The sequence below is a fragment of the Prunus dulcis genome, chromosome 1 (genome assembly GCF_902201215.1).
Source record: "Prunus dulcis chromosome 1, ALMONDv2, whole genome shotgun sequence".
In the NCBI taxonomy this organism is placed as follows: domain Eukaryota; kingdom Viridiplantae; phylum Streptophyta; class Magnoliopsida; order Rosales; family Rosaceae; genus Prunus; species Prunus dulcis.
The window spans coordinates 35,594,698-35,611,454 of NC_047650.1; the positions used below are offsets into that span (position 1 = coordinate 35,594,698).

Consider the following 16,757-nt stretch of genomic DNA (forward strand, 5'->3'; position numbering starts at 1 on the left):
TCTATTTCAGACACTTCCCCAATAATCTTAATGAAAAAAGTGTGTTTACGTTTGGTTTCCAAACGGTGTAATTCATGAGTCTGTTGAATCAGGTTGTCGCGTATTATCACTAGTATGGAGTAAAGCAAGCTGAGTGTTCAACAGCAAAAGGCAATCATTCCTTTTTCTTTTTCTTTCTTTTTTTTCCCAAGTGGAGTGTTATTTGGACAAACTGCTCCGTTTAATACCGAACACTAAAAACACTGAGAGGGGGGTTAAGGGGGACAAAGAACAAAGGACAAGGAAAAAGATCTGTACAATGAGATTGGCAGCCAAAAATTTCATATACCCCTCCCCCTCTCCCTCCCTAACCTGCAGGATCAGTACAAAGATTGCACTGATTTGAACCGAATAGACAGACCTCGAGCTGGTAAAAAAAAATCTCGCTAGTAGAAGAATCAGGGGCGTTGCTGGTGTCGTTGGAGCAATGATTTTCTTCCCCACTCATACTGCTCATGGCTCTCATGTTAGAATTTCTCTATCGTATCTGCGTAAAAAAAAGGGAAAAAAAGCCACCACTATCGACAAAGTAGAACCGGACTGACTGATTCCACCAAAAACATTGTCGAGTCTAAGACTCTCTTTAGGCTGCCTACACAACAGCAAGCTGAGGGATTTGGCGTTTCAATTCTGTCATCTCATGTTTAATTTTGATGTTCTACCCTTCGCTATCAGAGTCCTCGGAAGAACCTTTGATTGCTTCTGCAGTCATGAGAGAAACCACGGCCTTGTGAATTGCTAGATCTGCTCTGTAAAACAATTTCTGAGCTTTCTCCCTCTTGAGCCTAGCAACGTTATGTGCATGCTGAGCGGCACCAGATGCATCACGCAGTCTGAACTCATCGAGATCAGGACCATCCAACAATCCCATGTCATGCCTCTGAGGCCCATCTGTTTGATAATAACGCTGGCTTGACCAATCAGGGAAACCCGTATTCCATCGCTGAACTCCATTTCTGTTTCCTACCACTCTGTGACTGTAAGGAGACACCATCTGGGGTTCAACAGGTGATACCGTCCTTCCAAATTTCTTTGACTTGCTTCTGTGAATTCTATGTAGATGATTCCTCTCAAACCCATCATTGCTAATCAAGATGTTAGTTGCATCCCTTGGTGAAAATACCCTAGGTGATGTCTGAGACAATGGGGAATCGTCTAAAGAGTCATAGTTGTGGCCTGGATATACAACTTTTTCATCACCAAAAGCAAACCCATTTGATCTTCTTCCTGAGGGAATAAACAAAACCCAATAAAAAAGATGCTTGCAAAAGAAATTAGTCAAAATTTGTATTTAGGGAAAAGATTTTGATTGAAATACCAGGGGTAAAGAAAATTACCAATAGCATGGAAACCATCCGGATCTCCTAACATGCCACTGCTATGTCCAGAAACTGAAAATCTCTTCTGTGACCGTTGTTTTGATCCCTTGTTGGGAACTTCCAGGCCCCGTGGTTTCAGACAAAAAGCAAACATTGGTGGCTTCTCAACTGATGCAGCTTTCTCGTGGCATCCATTGGGGAGGATGGTATTGGTTTTGATCATAGCTTGCTCCCATTCTCTCACTTGTTGTTGATACCTTTCCCATGCAGATGGCTGTAAATAAAAAATAAAAAATAAAAAATTTGTAAAGCATTCAAATGAACAAACAAAAGGCAGATGGCTTTTCCACAATGAAAATAAAAATTCAAGGGTGAACAGGAATTAATATATATAACTATTAGTATTAGCATCCCACCCCATGAATTACAAGCTACATAATAAAATCACCCTGTCAAGATCCTAAATTTGGGTTCAAAAATTACATGGTTACTACCACAGGGAAAACTGAGTATTCTCAATAAAGAAAATTACTAAAAGCTTTTAAGCAAGAATATGATCTGATGAATGTCAACTTCTCCCTATACAGGTTCATCTTATTATAATAATGGTGGATACTGTTCACAGAGTTTGGCACAGGAACCAAGCAGGAGTTAAATTGGCTGTGAGAAGTACATTCCCAACCATAGAAGAAAACTTGTAACTAATGCAGAGATGAAATGTAGATGAGTGTCCCATTATTCTAAACTACCTAAAAGGTAAAGCTATCACATAAAATAAAGAGATATTTAGTGATATACCCATTTCTAGCACTAATATTATAAATAAACCCTACACAATTGAATTCCTATAAACAAACCCAAAAAAAACCCAAAAAATGATAGCTAGCCTTATTGAATTTAATATTCATTATTAAATTACTTTGATGCCCTATTGAGTGCTTTGGGTATTTTTATGAGATTTTGGGGTTGGGCTTGTTTTAAGAAATTGATGGCAGTTTTGTAATTTATAAGAAGTTAAAAGCTTTTTGTTATGTTGTAAATGGGCTTTGGGTGTGTTTCTAAAGTCCATTTTATATAGGGTATTTTTATAATTTGGGCCCCCATATTGGGTATAATAGTGAATCTCCCTAAAATAAATAACATTCAGAAAGTACCTGGAGATGTCGGATTAAAGGCATTCCCTTCCTTAGCCTTTTCCCTCGCCAATGTTCGTAAATGGTTTTAATCACATCCATGGGACCAACTACAGCCATGAACTCTTCTATTTCTTCATATGTGAACTGATCACACTGTTGAGCATACGCAGCCTTCTCAAACATGTCCATTGTCTTTTCAAACATCTCCTCGTCGATCTCTATAGAACTACTGTTGTCAACTTCTGAAGAATTTTGAAACTTCATGATCCACTGCTCATCATCACTATCCATGTCATACAAGACCCGAGATGGATCCAAAGCCATCTCAACATCTGTTTCTGTCTGCCGGAAATACTTCGTAGAACTGCGAAGAAACGATATTTCTGCTCCATTATCATCACTTTCTTCAATTAAGCGGACACCAGGAATAGGAATGTTTTTTACCAAAGCAGAACGAATATTCCGATTGTAACACTCTTCATGCATCTCCCTGAAAAGTGCCCACTGGCTCCTATCTGGAAACTCCAAGATCCAATCCTTTCCTCCCTTCCACATCATAGCATGAGTATAGCGGTTTGTCGACCCAGGCTGCAAAAATTGATGTGCCTTGTATGAATACTTTGTAGTCCCTGATATTTTCACAGCAAGCTTCCACTCATTATGATCAAAAAGCTCTAATACTATATGTGCCCCACATTCCCTCCACCCTCTGTCACTGCCATTGATTAACACATTTGCTTCGCATGATAACTGCTCCAAGTTTCTTTGGGAACCTCTAGAAACGTCTGATAACCTCTTCTCATTAGCCCTCCTAATTCGTTTAGGAGGAATCCCTTTCTGAAGGTTTCTTTGCTTCGAGCTAAAATCAAAACCTCCATAAGGCAATGTGTATGAGACCTGAGTTCGGGGCTTCTTTGGTCCATTGCCAAAACCATTATGGAAAAGGTCAGCCTTTCCATCAGACCAACCGTGTGAGAGGGATCCAAATGATGATGAACTATTTCTACTTCGGTGCCATGTACTTCTAGGAGCCGTGGGGTTAGGGGTAGGGATAATGCTACCACTCATATTCCAAGAACAATCTGTAGGCTGTTGAGCACTTTGCACCTCCCCATCCACAGGCTTCTCAAATCGGTCAAATGATGGGATCTCGACAGTGAGACCATTCAAAAAAGACTGGGAATCAGTGTCAGACTTCTCTTTGCCAACCAAATGCTTTGGTGATAAAGAACATTGATCTGACTCTGGATGGTGGACAACTGCATCAGTTCCTGTCTTTTCAGGGACCTCAGTACCAGTGGAGGATCCAGCAACACTAAGAACACCATTTTGGTAATGCTGAGATGACTTTGTCCAACCTCCATTGCATAGAGCAAGAGCAGTTTCTGTTTCTGGTTTGGAAAAGGAGTGATCAGAAGTAGCATTACCTGGTGATGCCTTTAAATTGTTCTCATGAGTAATTTTTGAACCTCTGTTAAAAAAGTCCTCCACACTAGAACAGTCAACTGCCAACATACTGCCAGAGTTTCCTAAAAGCTCCACTGAATCCGGGTCCCGAAAGCATATATTAGCAACACAATGCTCCATAAGCAGCTTAAGATGCAAACTAAGGAAGAAAGTAGGTGCAGCAGTAAAAGATAGGGCGAGTGGAGGAAGTTTTCTGGGAAGCTCATCAGAATGAGAAGTAGAATGACTGATATTTACAAAAGTAGATTCCCTGGAACCACCCATGAAGTTAATGCCCTGCCTGGACCTCCTCCGTGTACCCTGGTTGGTGGAAAAATTATATAAGTAAATGCCTTCATAATACAAATACATTGATGAACAATATAATTATCTACACAGGGTGGAAGACTAGGAAAAAAAAATTCAGTTAAAACCAAAAATTGTTTTCGGAATATGTAGAGAACATAAGACAAATACCTTGACAGAGGAGGGACGCCCACAAAGAGACATAAAAGGTGACTGATTTGTTCCATTTTGAAGTGCTTGAATACTATCGTAGGTGCATTCAGACAGAGGCAGTTTCTTGGTGAGCAAACAATGGCTCCTAACTTTTGAGTCTAGGTACTTCCACTTTGACTTTTTCACTTGAGAGAAGTTGTAGACTGCAAACACAAGTTGCTTCCGAAGAAGCTGAACACAAGAGAATTTGAACCTGATTGAAGTTACTGGTAACTGGAAATCCAGAAACTTCCCCTGTTCAATAGGGTGATGAAATAATGCCAGGACAAGAAAAACAAAGGCCACAGCCTGCTCCAAGCAACCTTCAAACAAGAGAAACCTCAGCCCAACTACATTATCAACAAAAAGCATCTCCAAATAAACCTTTGGCCATGTGATCACCACTGTACCATACCGATGCAGCAATGCAGCATGAAACAACGAAAATTCTACTCCAAAAGAATCATTAATAGTTGAATGCATCGGAACGCCCAACTCAAAAGTAACTTTCCCTGCTTCTGTCCAAGGAAGAGTCAACTTTAGCAACCCTGCATCATCAATATACCACAATGGCCCATTGGCATCCAACCTTCTCACAAAATCATATGGCTCTTCCAAATCCCCAATCTCCTTAACAGGAACAAAAGAAGTAATAGAACCAAGTTCACTCACATAGGCATGATTGCCCTTGGATGTGTGAGACAATACAGACCCAGTTTTGCGCCGCCTCCGAAAATAAACAATAGGCATTTTGCTATCTCTGGGGCAAGTGCTGCCTTGTGATGTAGGCTTTTCTTGCCTCAAAACATCAGATGATCTGCCAGAATTATGAGAAGTTCTAATTTTATCCCTTCTAAATGAACCATCACCCAGAGATCCATGTAACATGACATCTTCATCAGACAACGGTGACTTTAAAGATAGACCTGATGTTTTTTGCTTCTTTACAGCACAGGAAGGAGACTTGACCCTACGGTTAGATCGCGCCAACCATGAAATAATGGGTTCAGTGTCCATATAGCTGCCCATGCAGCTATCATCCTCCGAAGTCAACTCTCTCTTTTTCTTTTCTTTTCTGGGTTTCAAGTTTCCTTTTCTCTCAACAGAACTTCTATTCCGCTGTGTTGATTTTTTCCGTTCTATCTTACCAGGAACTTCACTAGGAAGTAGCAAGAGCTTGAACCTCTCATTTTGAAGGTCAATCCATTCTTCATCACGGTCATCGTATTTAACATGATGAAGTTTTTTTTCCTTGTCATAGTCATTCACAAGGCCGTAGTACCAAGTTTGGTCCAAGGGCCAGAAGACTTTGATTCTCCGGTTCGTTACCCAGTAAGCATCCAAGTTCCCCAAAAAAACTTCATAGAAATGGCGCCTTTTCCGCGAATGTCCCTTTTCTTTGTGCTGTTTCCTCGGCCTCAACACTCTACCAGAATTATCAACCGAAGGAGATTCTGACCCAGAAATAGACTTTGACCTACGACTATCAAAATCCTGACCAGAAGATAGCAGAAAAGACAATCCATTCGCAGATTCCAATGCAGAAGCCTTGTTGTTTGAAGAAAACCCAGTACAGCTTGGATCAAACCTCGATGAAAGCATCCTTGCTGCATTCTCTTCAAGATTCTCCTCATCGTCCTCTTGTAAATCATGGCAACTTTTTGTAGAACTATCAACCAATGGATCAGCTTCCTTTGCAGCACTTTTACTACCACATGCTAAATCCTTCCTCTTCCTGCGACTCCTCCGATTCTCCTCATTGTCTTCTTGTGAATCATGGCATGTTTTTGTAGAACTATCGACCAAAGGCTCAGCTTCCTTTGCAGCAATTTTACTATCACGTGCCAAATCCTTCCTTTTCCTACGATTCCTCCGATTCCTCCGATTCTCCTCATTGTCTTCTTGTGAATCATGGCATGTTTTTGTGGAACTATCGACCAAAGGCTCAGCTTCCTTTGCAGCAATTTTACTATCACATGCCAAATCCTTCCTTTTCCTACGATTCCTCCGTGACTTTTTCAAAGATGAATCCCCATTGCTTACAACCGAGTGACTTGTATGAACAACTTCCTTATCAGCATGTGGTGCTGAATTCAACTCACTATCTATGTTTTCCTTAAAATCATCACGACCCTTCTTTCTTTTAACATTCAACGACTCATCTTGAGTCCCTAAATCATCAACATTTAACTTAGCTATCTGATGATTCTGATCAACAAGACCTACTTTACCAGCAGACTGATCTGGCAGCTTCAGTACCTGACCACCTTCAAATTTCTTTCGGCCCACAAAACCCCGTTTACGCCTAGGGATTTGAATAACATTATTACCCAAACTAAGTGATGAAACGCCATTAAACCCACTACCGCTATCCAATATCTGGCTCGACCCACATTTCACCGCCTCCGGGTCATGTGAACCAGAATTCAACCCACTATGATACACTTCATCTAAACTCTTCTTGCTACTAGTATTAACATTCTTCAAACTACTGAGAGACACCTCTTTCCTACTCTTCTTCTTCTTGTCCCTGTTCTCATCACCATCCTCTGCACTACCTTTTCTCTTCAAGCTCTTGGTTGGGACCTCTTTTGTAGTCCTGGATTTGTACAAACTCTTAAGATCCAAAGATCTCGATTTCCTGGGAATTTCAGTGCCATGTGAGTTCTCTATTCTATTTTCCATCAACAATCCCTCAATCCAAGCACCCAAACCGAGAAAACCCAATTTTCACATTCCATCATACATGCCCCTACACAGTTTTCAGATCTGTTACAGCAAAAGCAAGGCAAAAATCACAAAAGTCCCCCAAATAAAACCCAAAAACCAAGCGATCACACCCTATTCCCCCACGCATTGAGATCATTTCCGAGAAAACGTTAAAAATTTCATAAAAATTCAAAATAATAAACTCAATCACAAGCGTACCTTAACCGTAATACAACGAATCATCGGTTCCCCAAACGAATTGAGAAAATCATGAACGCGAAGCATCAACTAGGGTTCGATTCCTGACCTCCTGATTTGAAACCCTAATGTAATTCCCCAATTTTCGAATTTAATTTTCGATAATTGTTGAAATTTCAGCTTTTTTTTTCACCGTAAGAGACGGGACGAGAGCTAGGGTTTCTTCGGTTCCACGAGAGTAAGGGTTTTGATCGAAAATAACGAAAAAAATGAAAACAAAATGGAAAATAGCGAATCCTTTGGATAATACCACGTGGCGATATCTGGAACGTCCGATTGGTAAGTCGATGTGGGGAACTCAATTCTTCCGCTTCATTTTGTACCATAGTCGGCTAGAGCTTAACAATTTCGTGCCAAATAAGCTGAAAATGGACGGTCAGATTTCATATAAAAAAACGAACGGTTCAGATTGGATAAATATTCATAATTTTTTGAAAAATAGTAATTAATGAAAAGAGTTGGTTTGCGGTACTTAAAACTCGGCCTCATTGTACGTGAAATATCGGGAATGCCATTGCGTTTGAGAAATGAGGCGCCAGAAAGGAAACATAAACTCGCTTTAAGGAAGCGACACGTGGTGGGTAATGAGCTTGGGTCTATCAAAAGAGCTTGGAGGAGCGCGTGAGCACAGTGTTGAAGCGGGCGTTTCTAGCAGCGCCCGGAAGCCAATATAACCGCACGCAGTGACGTGGTCAAAGGAAACAAACGAAGTAAGTACGTACAGAGAAGCAGCGAGCAGTTATTGTCTACGTCGCGCTCTAATTACTGGGTGTTGAAACCGATCGCATATGCGTATCATGTGAATATGACCCACCGGCCTAAAGTTTCCTTCATTGGGAAGGAAGAAATGCGATGTGTAACATGTAAAAATGATTCATGGCCTAAATTTTTTTGATAAGGGTTGTGCAATAATTTGGACAAATTTAATGAGGTCTAAAGTTGAATGTGAAATATTTTGATGAGCATTAGGTGTGAGGTGCACAAAGTATGAATTGTTTGCATGCGTTTTGAATTTTTTATTATTGTTTTAAATGAAAATAGTGAGAATTATGCGTAAGGTAAAAATTGATATTCATAACTTGTAGAAAAGAAAGTTTAATTATATGTTGGCAACAACAATAGTGCTAAGTTTATCAATTTTGTTCATTAAACTATATTCTTATAAAATTTATAGTATGTCTAGATTTGAAGAAACGATAAATTGTTGCATTATTTTTGTAAGCAAAATTTGATGATTGTACCAACATTGAAACACAAATTGTTTTTCTTGTGCGATCAAACTTTTGTCAAGTTAGTCATGTCAAAACTACATTTCACATTACCAAATACCAACTCAAAAAACAAGGTTCTTTGATGATTCTCATGAGTCATGTCAAATTGAAATTTCATAACTTGATTAAATGCAACCAATGATGGTTTTAAATTTCGTGATTTGTAATATAATCTAGGATTATTCGCAGCAATGGTCCCTCATTTATACCCGTAGTTACATTTAGGTCACTGAACTCAATTATTAGTTGCAGATGTCACTCAATTAGGTGTTGTGTTGCACCATTAGTCCTTCTGTCAAATTCTGTTAAATTTTTTGTCAAAAGTGAGGATAAATTCGGAAATTCATTCACAACCCTCCCCTTCCTCCACAACCCTTCATTGCCGCAACCCAATCCTTGCCGACACCAAAAAATTCAATTAAAAAGATGTCGCACAGCAACAAGAATATTTTCAAATATTCATAATAAATACATTCAGACCAGCAAACAGATTCAAGATCTCGCATTTTACCTTCAGACCAACCCTTCTCCTAAATCACATCGATCTTCCATAATCTTCGAACCCAATTCAAATATACCAATTTAAAACCCAACCCTTTTGCAAGAGCCACTAAATCTAACTCATGGGTGCTAAAATTTGTAGACTTTTGAAACAAAAATGAACAAGGGTAAGTGCTGAAATGATTAATCTTTGGGCCTCCCCGAGGGAGCAAACAATAATGGAAGGTTGAACCATAGGTTCGGCACAAGAGGAATCTTTCTTAGACTCGGTACGCTGTCAGTTTGCAAACCATCGAGAGGTTGAGAGGGAAGAGGGGTTGGTGGGTTAGGATTCTGAAGTTTTGTTTAGAAGATATGTGAGAATTTTTATTATTTGATATTCAATTTGAATTTCTGAATTTACAAATTTACAATTTTTGAAGTTGTGGAGGATATGGAGGGTTGTGGATGAATTTTCGAATTTACCCTCACTTTTGACAGAAAATTTAACAGAACTTGACGGAAGGACTACTGGTTGAGTTCAGTGACCCATATGTAACTACGGGTATAGTTGAGGGACCATTGCTGCGAATAACCCTATAATCTAGGTTTTGGCGGTATCTTTATTCAAACTCTTTAATGAAGGGTTTTCTACTGTTGCAGATGTAAAATTTCTTATTAATTAACTTTTGTGAAATGCTCTATTTTGTGGAAAATGGTCTCATATTCTAAAATTAACTTAGAGGGGGGGAGATTCGAACTCGGGTGTAGAGTGTGAAGCACATCTGTTCTAGTCAACTTGGCTAATGGCTAGTTTGAGATTACTGTCACTTAAAAAAAAAAGTTGTGTATTATGTGCTTTGAAAATAATTAGTTGTAAAATAAAGTAGCTCCATGTTTTCAGTAAACAATTTTTTAAAGTGTTATTAGCACAAAAAGCAGTGTCAAAACAGTTTGGTAAATTTTAATATAAAATTATTATAACTATGAATAATGACTAAAATAGACATGATATTGAAGTGTTATGTGCTAATCGTGTGGTGGTGTTTGGGCCTAATTTGACACAGGTGGTGGTGGTGATGAAGGTGAAGGTGGTGGTTATGGTATTGGTGGTGATGGGGATGGAGGTTGTGGAGGTGGAAGTGGTGGTGGTGGTGGTGGTGGTGGTAGTGGTTGTGGCAGAGGAGGTGGTGAAGGTGGTGTGATAAAGGTGGTGGAGTTGGATGTGGAGGTGAAAGTGGTGTCATTTAAAAAAATGAATGATGGTATTTTGGGAATTAAAAAAAATTCATTACATGCTTATCTCTACTTCTTTTGAAAGCAGCTTTGAAAAGCAACACATAACCTGCTTTTAAAACATGCTGTCAAAAGGCCACTGTTTTAAAAATAAGCGGGATATTTTATTTTTACCAAATACCTTAAATTGCTTAACTTTAAAGAAAGCAGATTTTTGGCAAAAAAAAAAAAAAACATTCCCAAAGGAGGCCTAAACCTATGTCTGCAAACATTTTCATATTTTGTTGCGTGAAATTTCTCTATTGTATATATGGTGAAATAAGTTTCGCCTATATGGGTGTTCGAATATGAGACAATGGTATACAGGTCAATACCTTTTCCCACTCGGCTATATTCCATTTTTTTTTGGCCAAAGGTAGTACAATATAAATCAATAAAGTAATATGACTGTAAAAACCATAGTTTAAAAAATCAATAATATCAACGAAATATTCAGTATATTATCGTTTTTTCGAGTCACAGATATTTCAGAATGTATCCATATACATATTGTATAAATATCGATAATATCGGAAAATATCAATGTCGATAATTTCGCTCACACTTCAGCAATATTTTGTCAAAATATCGCTATAATTTCGAAAATTTCAAAAATATCAATGTAATGGAAAAAAGTGAAAAAAACACAAAGCACACGCAAAGGGGATTCAAATCCTTGCCATTTCACTCCTCCAACATCTTAACCACCATATTTCTTATGTTTTTGTAATAATATGCTGAAATATGTATATTTATATTGTTTTGTTTCCTTACAACTTACAAGAATTAGATTTTCACATAAGAATGTGAGTCTTTGACTTTTTATTTTGGAATGGAATTGAGCGGCTCATAAAAAGAATCCGAGACCCAATCTTCAAATGATTTTGCTTATGGACAACGTCAATAAATCTCGGATCCATAGGTGGCATGTTAACAATTACATGCAAAACTATTTTGGGGATTTATCATATGATGACTACTCTTCGCAATACACTTACACTACACATAGAGATATAGTGAAAAATTTGAACCTCATAGGAACTCTATGTGGTACTAAGTCACTCATGTATCTTATCATACAATGTATAAAGTGTAAAATATTATAGTAAATCATTATATATAAATGATTATGGTGTGTTTAATTTTCTTTCATTAATTACTAAATATTTTTTACACTCACAATGTTTGTTAGTTCGCTATGTAATCATTAAATCAGTTAAACCCATCATGTAATGCATTTCCTTTCAATTTTTTGTGATAAACTAATAGATAATTGACTAAATAAACATCCTCCAAAATTTCAATAAAAATTTCCAAGTTTTTCTTACAATTTTTGTGGTTTTTATTCAATTATTATGTATCCCGATATTTCCATATAAATTTCATTGTTTTTAGACTACCGATATTTTTAATACCATCGATATTTTAGACCTTGGTAAAAACAACATCTCACTACACCCAACTTGAATACACTTCAAATTTATGATTGAATACAACTAAATTTAAATAGATAAAATATAAATTGAATACATTCAGATTTTTCAAGACTTCTATAAAATCTTGATTGATGCTCATATACTTTTAAACTTCTTTAAAATCGTTTAAAATCTCAACTGAATCACACGAAATTAAAATACTCAGTTACTTCCAAACAAAAAAAACTTAACACTCACCAAAAAATAAATGAATAAAACAATGTACATCTGTAATTTTCCAAGAGATTCTTGGATCCAAATGGTACGAAAAAAACTAAATAGAAATCAAGGGACCATTCTGCAAAAACTCCCATCCGACGATATTGCAGTAAATTTTTAGTTTTTAGTTTTTGGTCAGAATAACAAAATTTTGTTCAGCTACAGCTCCACGACGCGCAACAAGTGTTCTCTGTTTCCCGCAAGATTAAATTTTGCATTAGATCCAACCTCGCATCAAAATCTCTTCAATTTCACCCTCAAACATTTACACACGTGAACTCGCATTCGCGCGATCTCGATCCGGACGCAGCGTTTCACCTTCCCGCGAGCTCTATTCCCGAATCAGTTTCTCTTCACTTTGCTAAGAGAACTTCAATTCCGCGGGTCTAGGGTTTCAGATCTCGCTCTCGCGGAGGTAATTTCGCTATTTCCTGATTTAATTTCCCTTTTTGCTGTTTGGATGCCGAGAAAGATGGGAAGGCCGAACAAAATGAGGGTTTTGATATGGTTTTTTAATCAAATTTCGCATCACCTAGGCCAAATAGAAACGATGACACTTATATGATATAAAATGTCTAATTGAGCAGCCATTTGAGTATTGGAGTGAATTTATGCGATTTCAGGTGGTTATGCTATTGTAGAATTGCAATTTGAAGATTTAGGGTCTGGAAAATGAATGCGAAAGCGGCACAATCGTCTTTTAGGGATCGGACGCAGGAGTTTCAGAGTGTAGCAGAGAGGCTAAAAAAGTCGTTCTCATCAGGACCAGGGTCGGGGCAGAATGGGCTAAGTAGTGGATCGAAATCGAAATTCGAGGAACAACGTTCTGTGGTTGCGGTTCAGTCCGAGTTCAATAAGAGGGCTTCCAAAATCGGGTACGGGATACACCAGACATCGCAGAAGCTTGGAAAGCTGACTAAGTGTGAGTTATTGATGATTGGTAGTACAATTGTAATTGTTTTTGTTTGAAATTGGAGACATTGCAAATTTATTTATGCGGTGTTTGCTTAACTTATATCTGAAAAAGGTCTCTGGAGCAGTCATTGACTTGTGCTTGTTGTCATGAATGACTTTAACATATTCTCATGTTCTGATCGAAAGCAAGAACCAGTTGCATTTGTGCACGAACTCTGCACCTGACTTTTATAAGGAAATTCGTGGCTCAAAGTTGCAAAACCATACCCCTAATATAATATATAATCACACTGACATAGGGCGTTGCCTCTGTTCTCAACCCTCTATTTGGTAGATTGGGAGCTGATGCACCAGGCTTCATCCCCTCCTTGGAATGTTCCGGATGATGATTAAATTAGGTTTAATTTCTTTCCACTGTAAAGTGTGACTACCTGGAAGGGCGTCAAATTTTTGAATATTGGTGGTTTTTGTGTTGCTATTGCAATAGTTAATTATGATTGAAAAATGTTTATCTATTTATTTTAAGGTATTTGTCTTGTCATGTAGTGGCAAAGAGGACTTCCGTGTTTGATGACCCTACCAGGGAAATTCAGGAGCTGACAGCAGTTATCAAGCAGGATATTACTGCACTTAACTCTGCAGTGGTAGACCTTCAGCTTCTATCCAACTCCAGAAATGACAGTGGGAATATTTCTAGTGACACGACTAGTCATTCAACCACAGTTGTTGATGACTTGAAAAATCGGCTTATGAGCACCACAAAAGAGTTTAAAGAAGTCCTCACCATGCGGACTGAGGTAAGGCCTAATGTTGCTGAATATTAATTCCTGTCTAGTTAGGCTGGTGATCTTAGTATGAGAGAGCTCTGCTATTGCTGCTCCTTAGGTTATTTTCTAAGACTAACGTATCTTTTCTATTGATTTCGTGAAGAATATGAAGGTTCATGAGAATAGAAGACAATTGTTTTCTGCTTCTGCATCTAAGGATGCTGCAAATCCTTTTGTTCGTCAGCGTCCACTGGCTGCCAGGTCAGCTGCTAGTTCTTCAAGTGCCTCTCCTCCTCCATGGGCAAATGGATCACCATCTTCATCACAGTTGTTCCCCAAGTAAGAGAGTAATTTTTTTGTTTTTTGCATTTTTTTTTGGTTCAGCTGTGGATAACTGATACCCTTTAAGTGCATGAGTAGCTATGTTTATCAGACATCAAGTACATAGGTGATTTTTGTGATTGTTGCATTATCAATATTGTGGTTTGTTTTCCCTGAATTTCTCAATAATTGTCGCAACTGCATGCACCCTTTCTTCTTCTTGAACATCCTATTTTTTTGTTTTGATGTTAAAGATTATCTCAGTTCACGGTATCGAATTCTAAACTTATTTATTTATTTTTTCATAGCTGTTTGACCATTTCTTGTCAGGATTTTGTTTTTCAAATTTGTTATTGTGATCTGCTTCTGTTGTGGGGCCTATAACTTCTTAAGTTGAGATGACTTGATTCAGTGATCAAAATTTGAGATTGTATCTTGTGGAACATTTATTGGTATCTAATTTTACAGGAAGCAGACGGATGGGGAGAGTCAGCCATTGCTCCAGCAGCAACAGCAACAGCAACAGCAACAACAGGAGATGGTTCCGTTGCAAGATAGTTACATGCAGAGCAGAGCTGAAGCTTTGCAAAATGTTGAGTCCACTATTCATGAGCTAAGCAATATTTTCAACCAGCTGGCGACCTTGGTGTCTCAGCAAGGGGAGATTGCCATCAGGTTTTAATCTAATTCCCGTATCTTACTTTGATGTGGAATTCAGTGGTTGTGTTCTAAACAGATGGATCACTTTTTATTATTAGGTATTTCACACACTACCTTTTTTACTGTTACTTGTCAAGTGATTGTAAATTTTGCTATATCAGTCATTATAATCATCATCCTTTCTAAACCACTAAATGTTATGTTAAATTGTTCTATTTTTTAAGGACATCAGAAGCTAAGAAATAATACTTATCTGATATTTGAGCTCCATTTGACCCCCATTTGACCCAAGACATAATCATTTAGTCAAACAAATCTGAGTAACAAGTTACCGTTGATCATGGGTAAAAGTATTGCCCAGTGAATTGGTTTGTCTCTGACCTCGGGGGTTCTGACAGTTTACTCAAGCAGATTACAAATGGAAAATTGAAGGCAGCTTATAGTTCACTTGTTTAACATTTTTTTCGATAAGATGGATAGCTTATCATTCAGGTTTCCATGCATTCAGTACAATTGCTATATGTATATTTGTAGTTTTCATTTGGTCCCAAGGTTTTTTTTTTTTTTTTTTTTTCCCAGATGGTCCTAAGGTTTCTAGTCAGACAGAAAATTTGTTGTGGAAAATGGAAATTGCTAATCTCGATGGTCCTACTGCATCTGTCGGGTGTTTCTGATGACTTTGATAGCTATGGGCATATAATTGTTTATTGCATGGTTGAAAAGTGCAACTTTGACAAACAGAGATGGTTTTCCTATAAGTAGTGTTCCTCTAACACTTGACTTTGATTCAACTGGAATCTTGATGATGGCATTTCTTCCTGCAGGATTGATGAGAACATGGATGACACGTTGGCCAACGTGGAGGGTGCACAAGGGGCACTGCTCAAGTATCTGAATAGCATATCATCTAATAGGTGGCTGATGATCAAGATATTCTTTGTACTAATTTTTTTCCTCATGGTTTTCCTATTTTTTGTGGCATAGTCATTGCAAAGACATTAAAAAGAAGGAAGAAAATGACAATGCTTTTTAGTATTTTTACTGTCGATAGGCCCTTTCCATTCTTTTTGTATCCTCTTTTTGCTTGATCGGATGTTCACGCGGGCATAAACGAGATAAGTACCTGATTTTCCATATTGTAATATATATATGTACGGGATACATGTAATTGTAAAATTTGTTGAGATCAATGTGACTGGCAAAAACTATTAATTTATCTGCTCTGTTATTGTTCTATATCTGTTTGGATTTTTTTTCGGTCGAAATATATCTGTTTGGATTTTAGTTCCCAGGAAGACTGCCTTCTACTGACCCTATCAGAAGTATAGATGCTTGCTTTTTGTGAGTAAAGTTAAAAAGGTAAGAGAAAAAAGAGAGTAGCTTCTTTGTGTTCTTTGTTTTTTCTTTCCTAGCAGAGCACAAATAAAGCCGTGGAGACCAATTCTTCCGAACTTTGACCTAGATGAAATCTATTTGGTAACATATTTTCTTAATTCTAGTTACATGGTCACGTACACCCTATTTCTTGAAGATGAATATTCAACTGTAAAAAGGTGCATCCATAGTAAATGGATAAAAATCAAATATGAAATAACATTTAGAAAAAAGAAATTTTTTTCCACTGAGGGAGGATGCTAGTGACATTTAGGAAATCAAATATGAAATAAGAAAAGTCGTCAATGGAGTCTAGGCACTGAAGTTTAAAAAAAATTTGTTTTCACTTTTAAAATTACATATACATAAATTATACTTACAATTCTTCTCCGGACGTCCATACCTTATTACGTCATTGTATATGTATACAGTTTCTAACATTGCGGTATTTGGTTTGTTTTAATAGAAAAACGTGTTGCTTTTCAATTGCAAAGAGAAGGAAACCAAGATTGAACATGCTTGAGGAAAGTAAAACGTGAAAATAAAAATAATACAACATGAAAACAAAATACAAGAATTTTTTTTTTAAAAAACC

At 37.6% G+C, this 16,757-nt stretch overlaps 2 protein-coding genes across 3 annotated transcripts; one reads left to right on the top strand and one right to left on the bottom strand.

Moving 5' to 3' along the window:
- Positions 1-83: 83 nt before the first annotated feature.
- On the bottom strand, positions 84-7,583 carry LOC117627666. Of its 2 annotated transcripts, none has more exons than XM_034359852.1 (5): positions 7,367-7,583; positions 4,418-7,190; positions 2,513-4,261; positions 1,377-1,632; positions 84-1,266 (listed from the first exon to the last, which is right to left on the bottom strand). In XM_034359852.1, the coding sequence occupies exons 2-5, from the start codon at positions 7,121-7,123 to the stop codon at positions 698-700; spliced, it is 5,280 nt and encodes a 1,759-aa protein (XP_034215743.1). In that variant the 5' UTR covers positions 7,124-7,190; positions 7,367-7,583; the 3' UTR covers positions 84-697. The 2 variants fall into 2 exon arrangements, with proteins under 2 accessions (XP_034215743.1, XP_034215752.1); XM_034359861.1 differs by having other exon boundaries at positions 4,418-7,207.
- Positions 7,584-12,212: 4,629 nt separating this feature from the next.
- On the top strand, positions 12,213-16,009 carry LOC117615766 (syntaxin-32-like). Its single transcript, XM_034344909.1, has 6 exons — positions 12,213-12,540; positions 12,749-13,047; positions 13,587-13,837; positions 13,971-14,146; positions 14,597-14,803; positions 15,613-16,009. The coding sequence occupies exons 2-6, from the start codon at positions 12,798-12,800 to the stop codon at positions 15,770-15,772; spliced, it is 1,044 nt and encodes a 347-aa protein (XP_034200800.1). The 5' UTR covers positions 12,213-12,540; positions 12,749-12,797; the 3' UTR covers positions 15,773-16,009.
- The last annotated feature ends 748 nt before the right edge of the window (positions 16,010-16,757 follow it).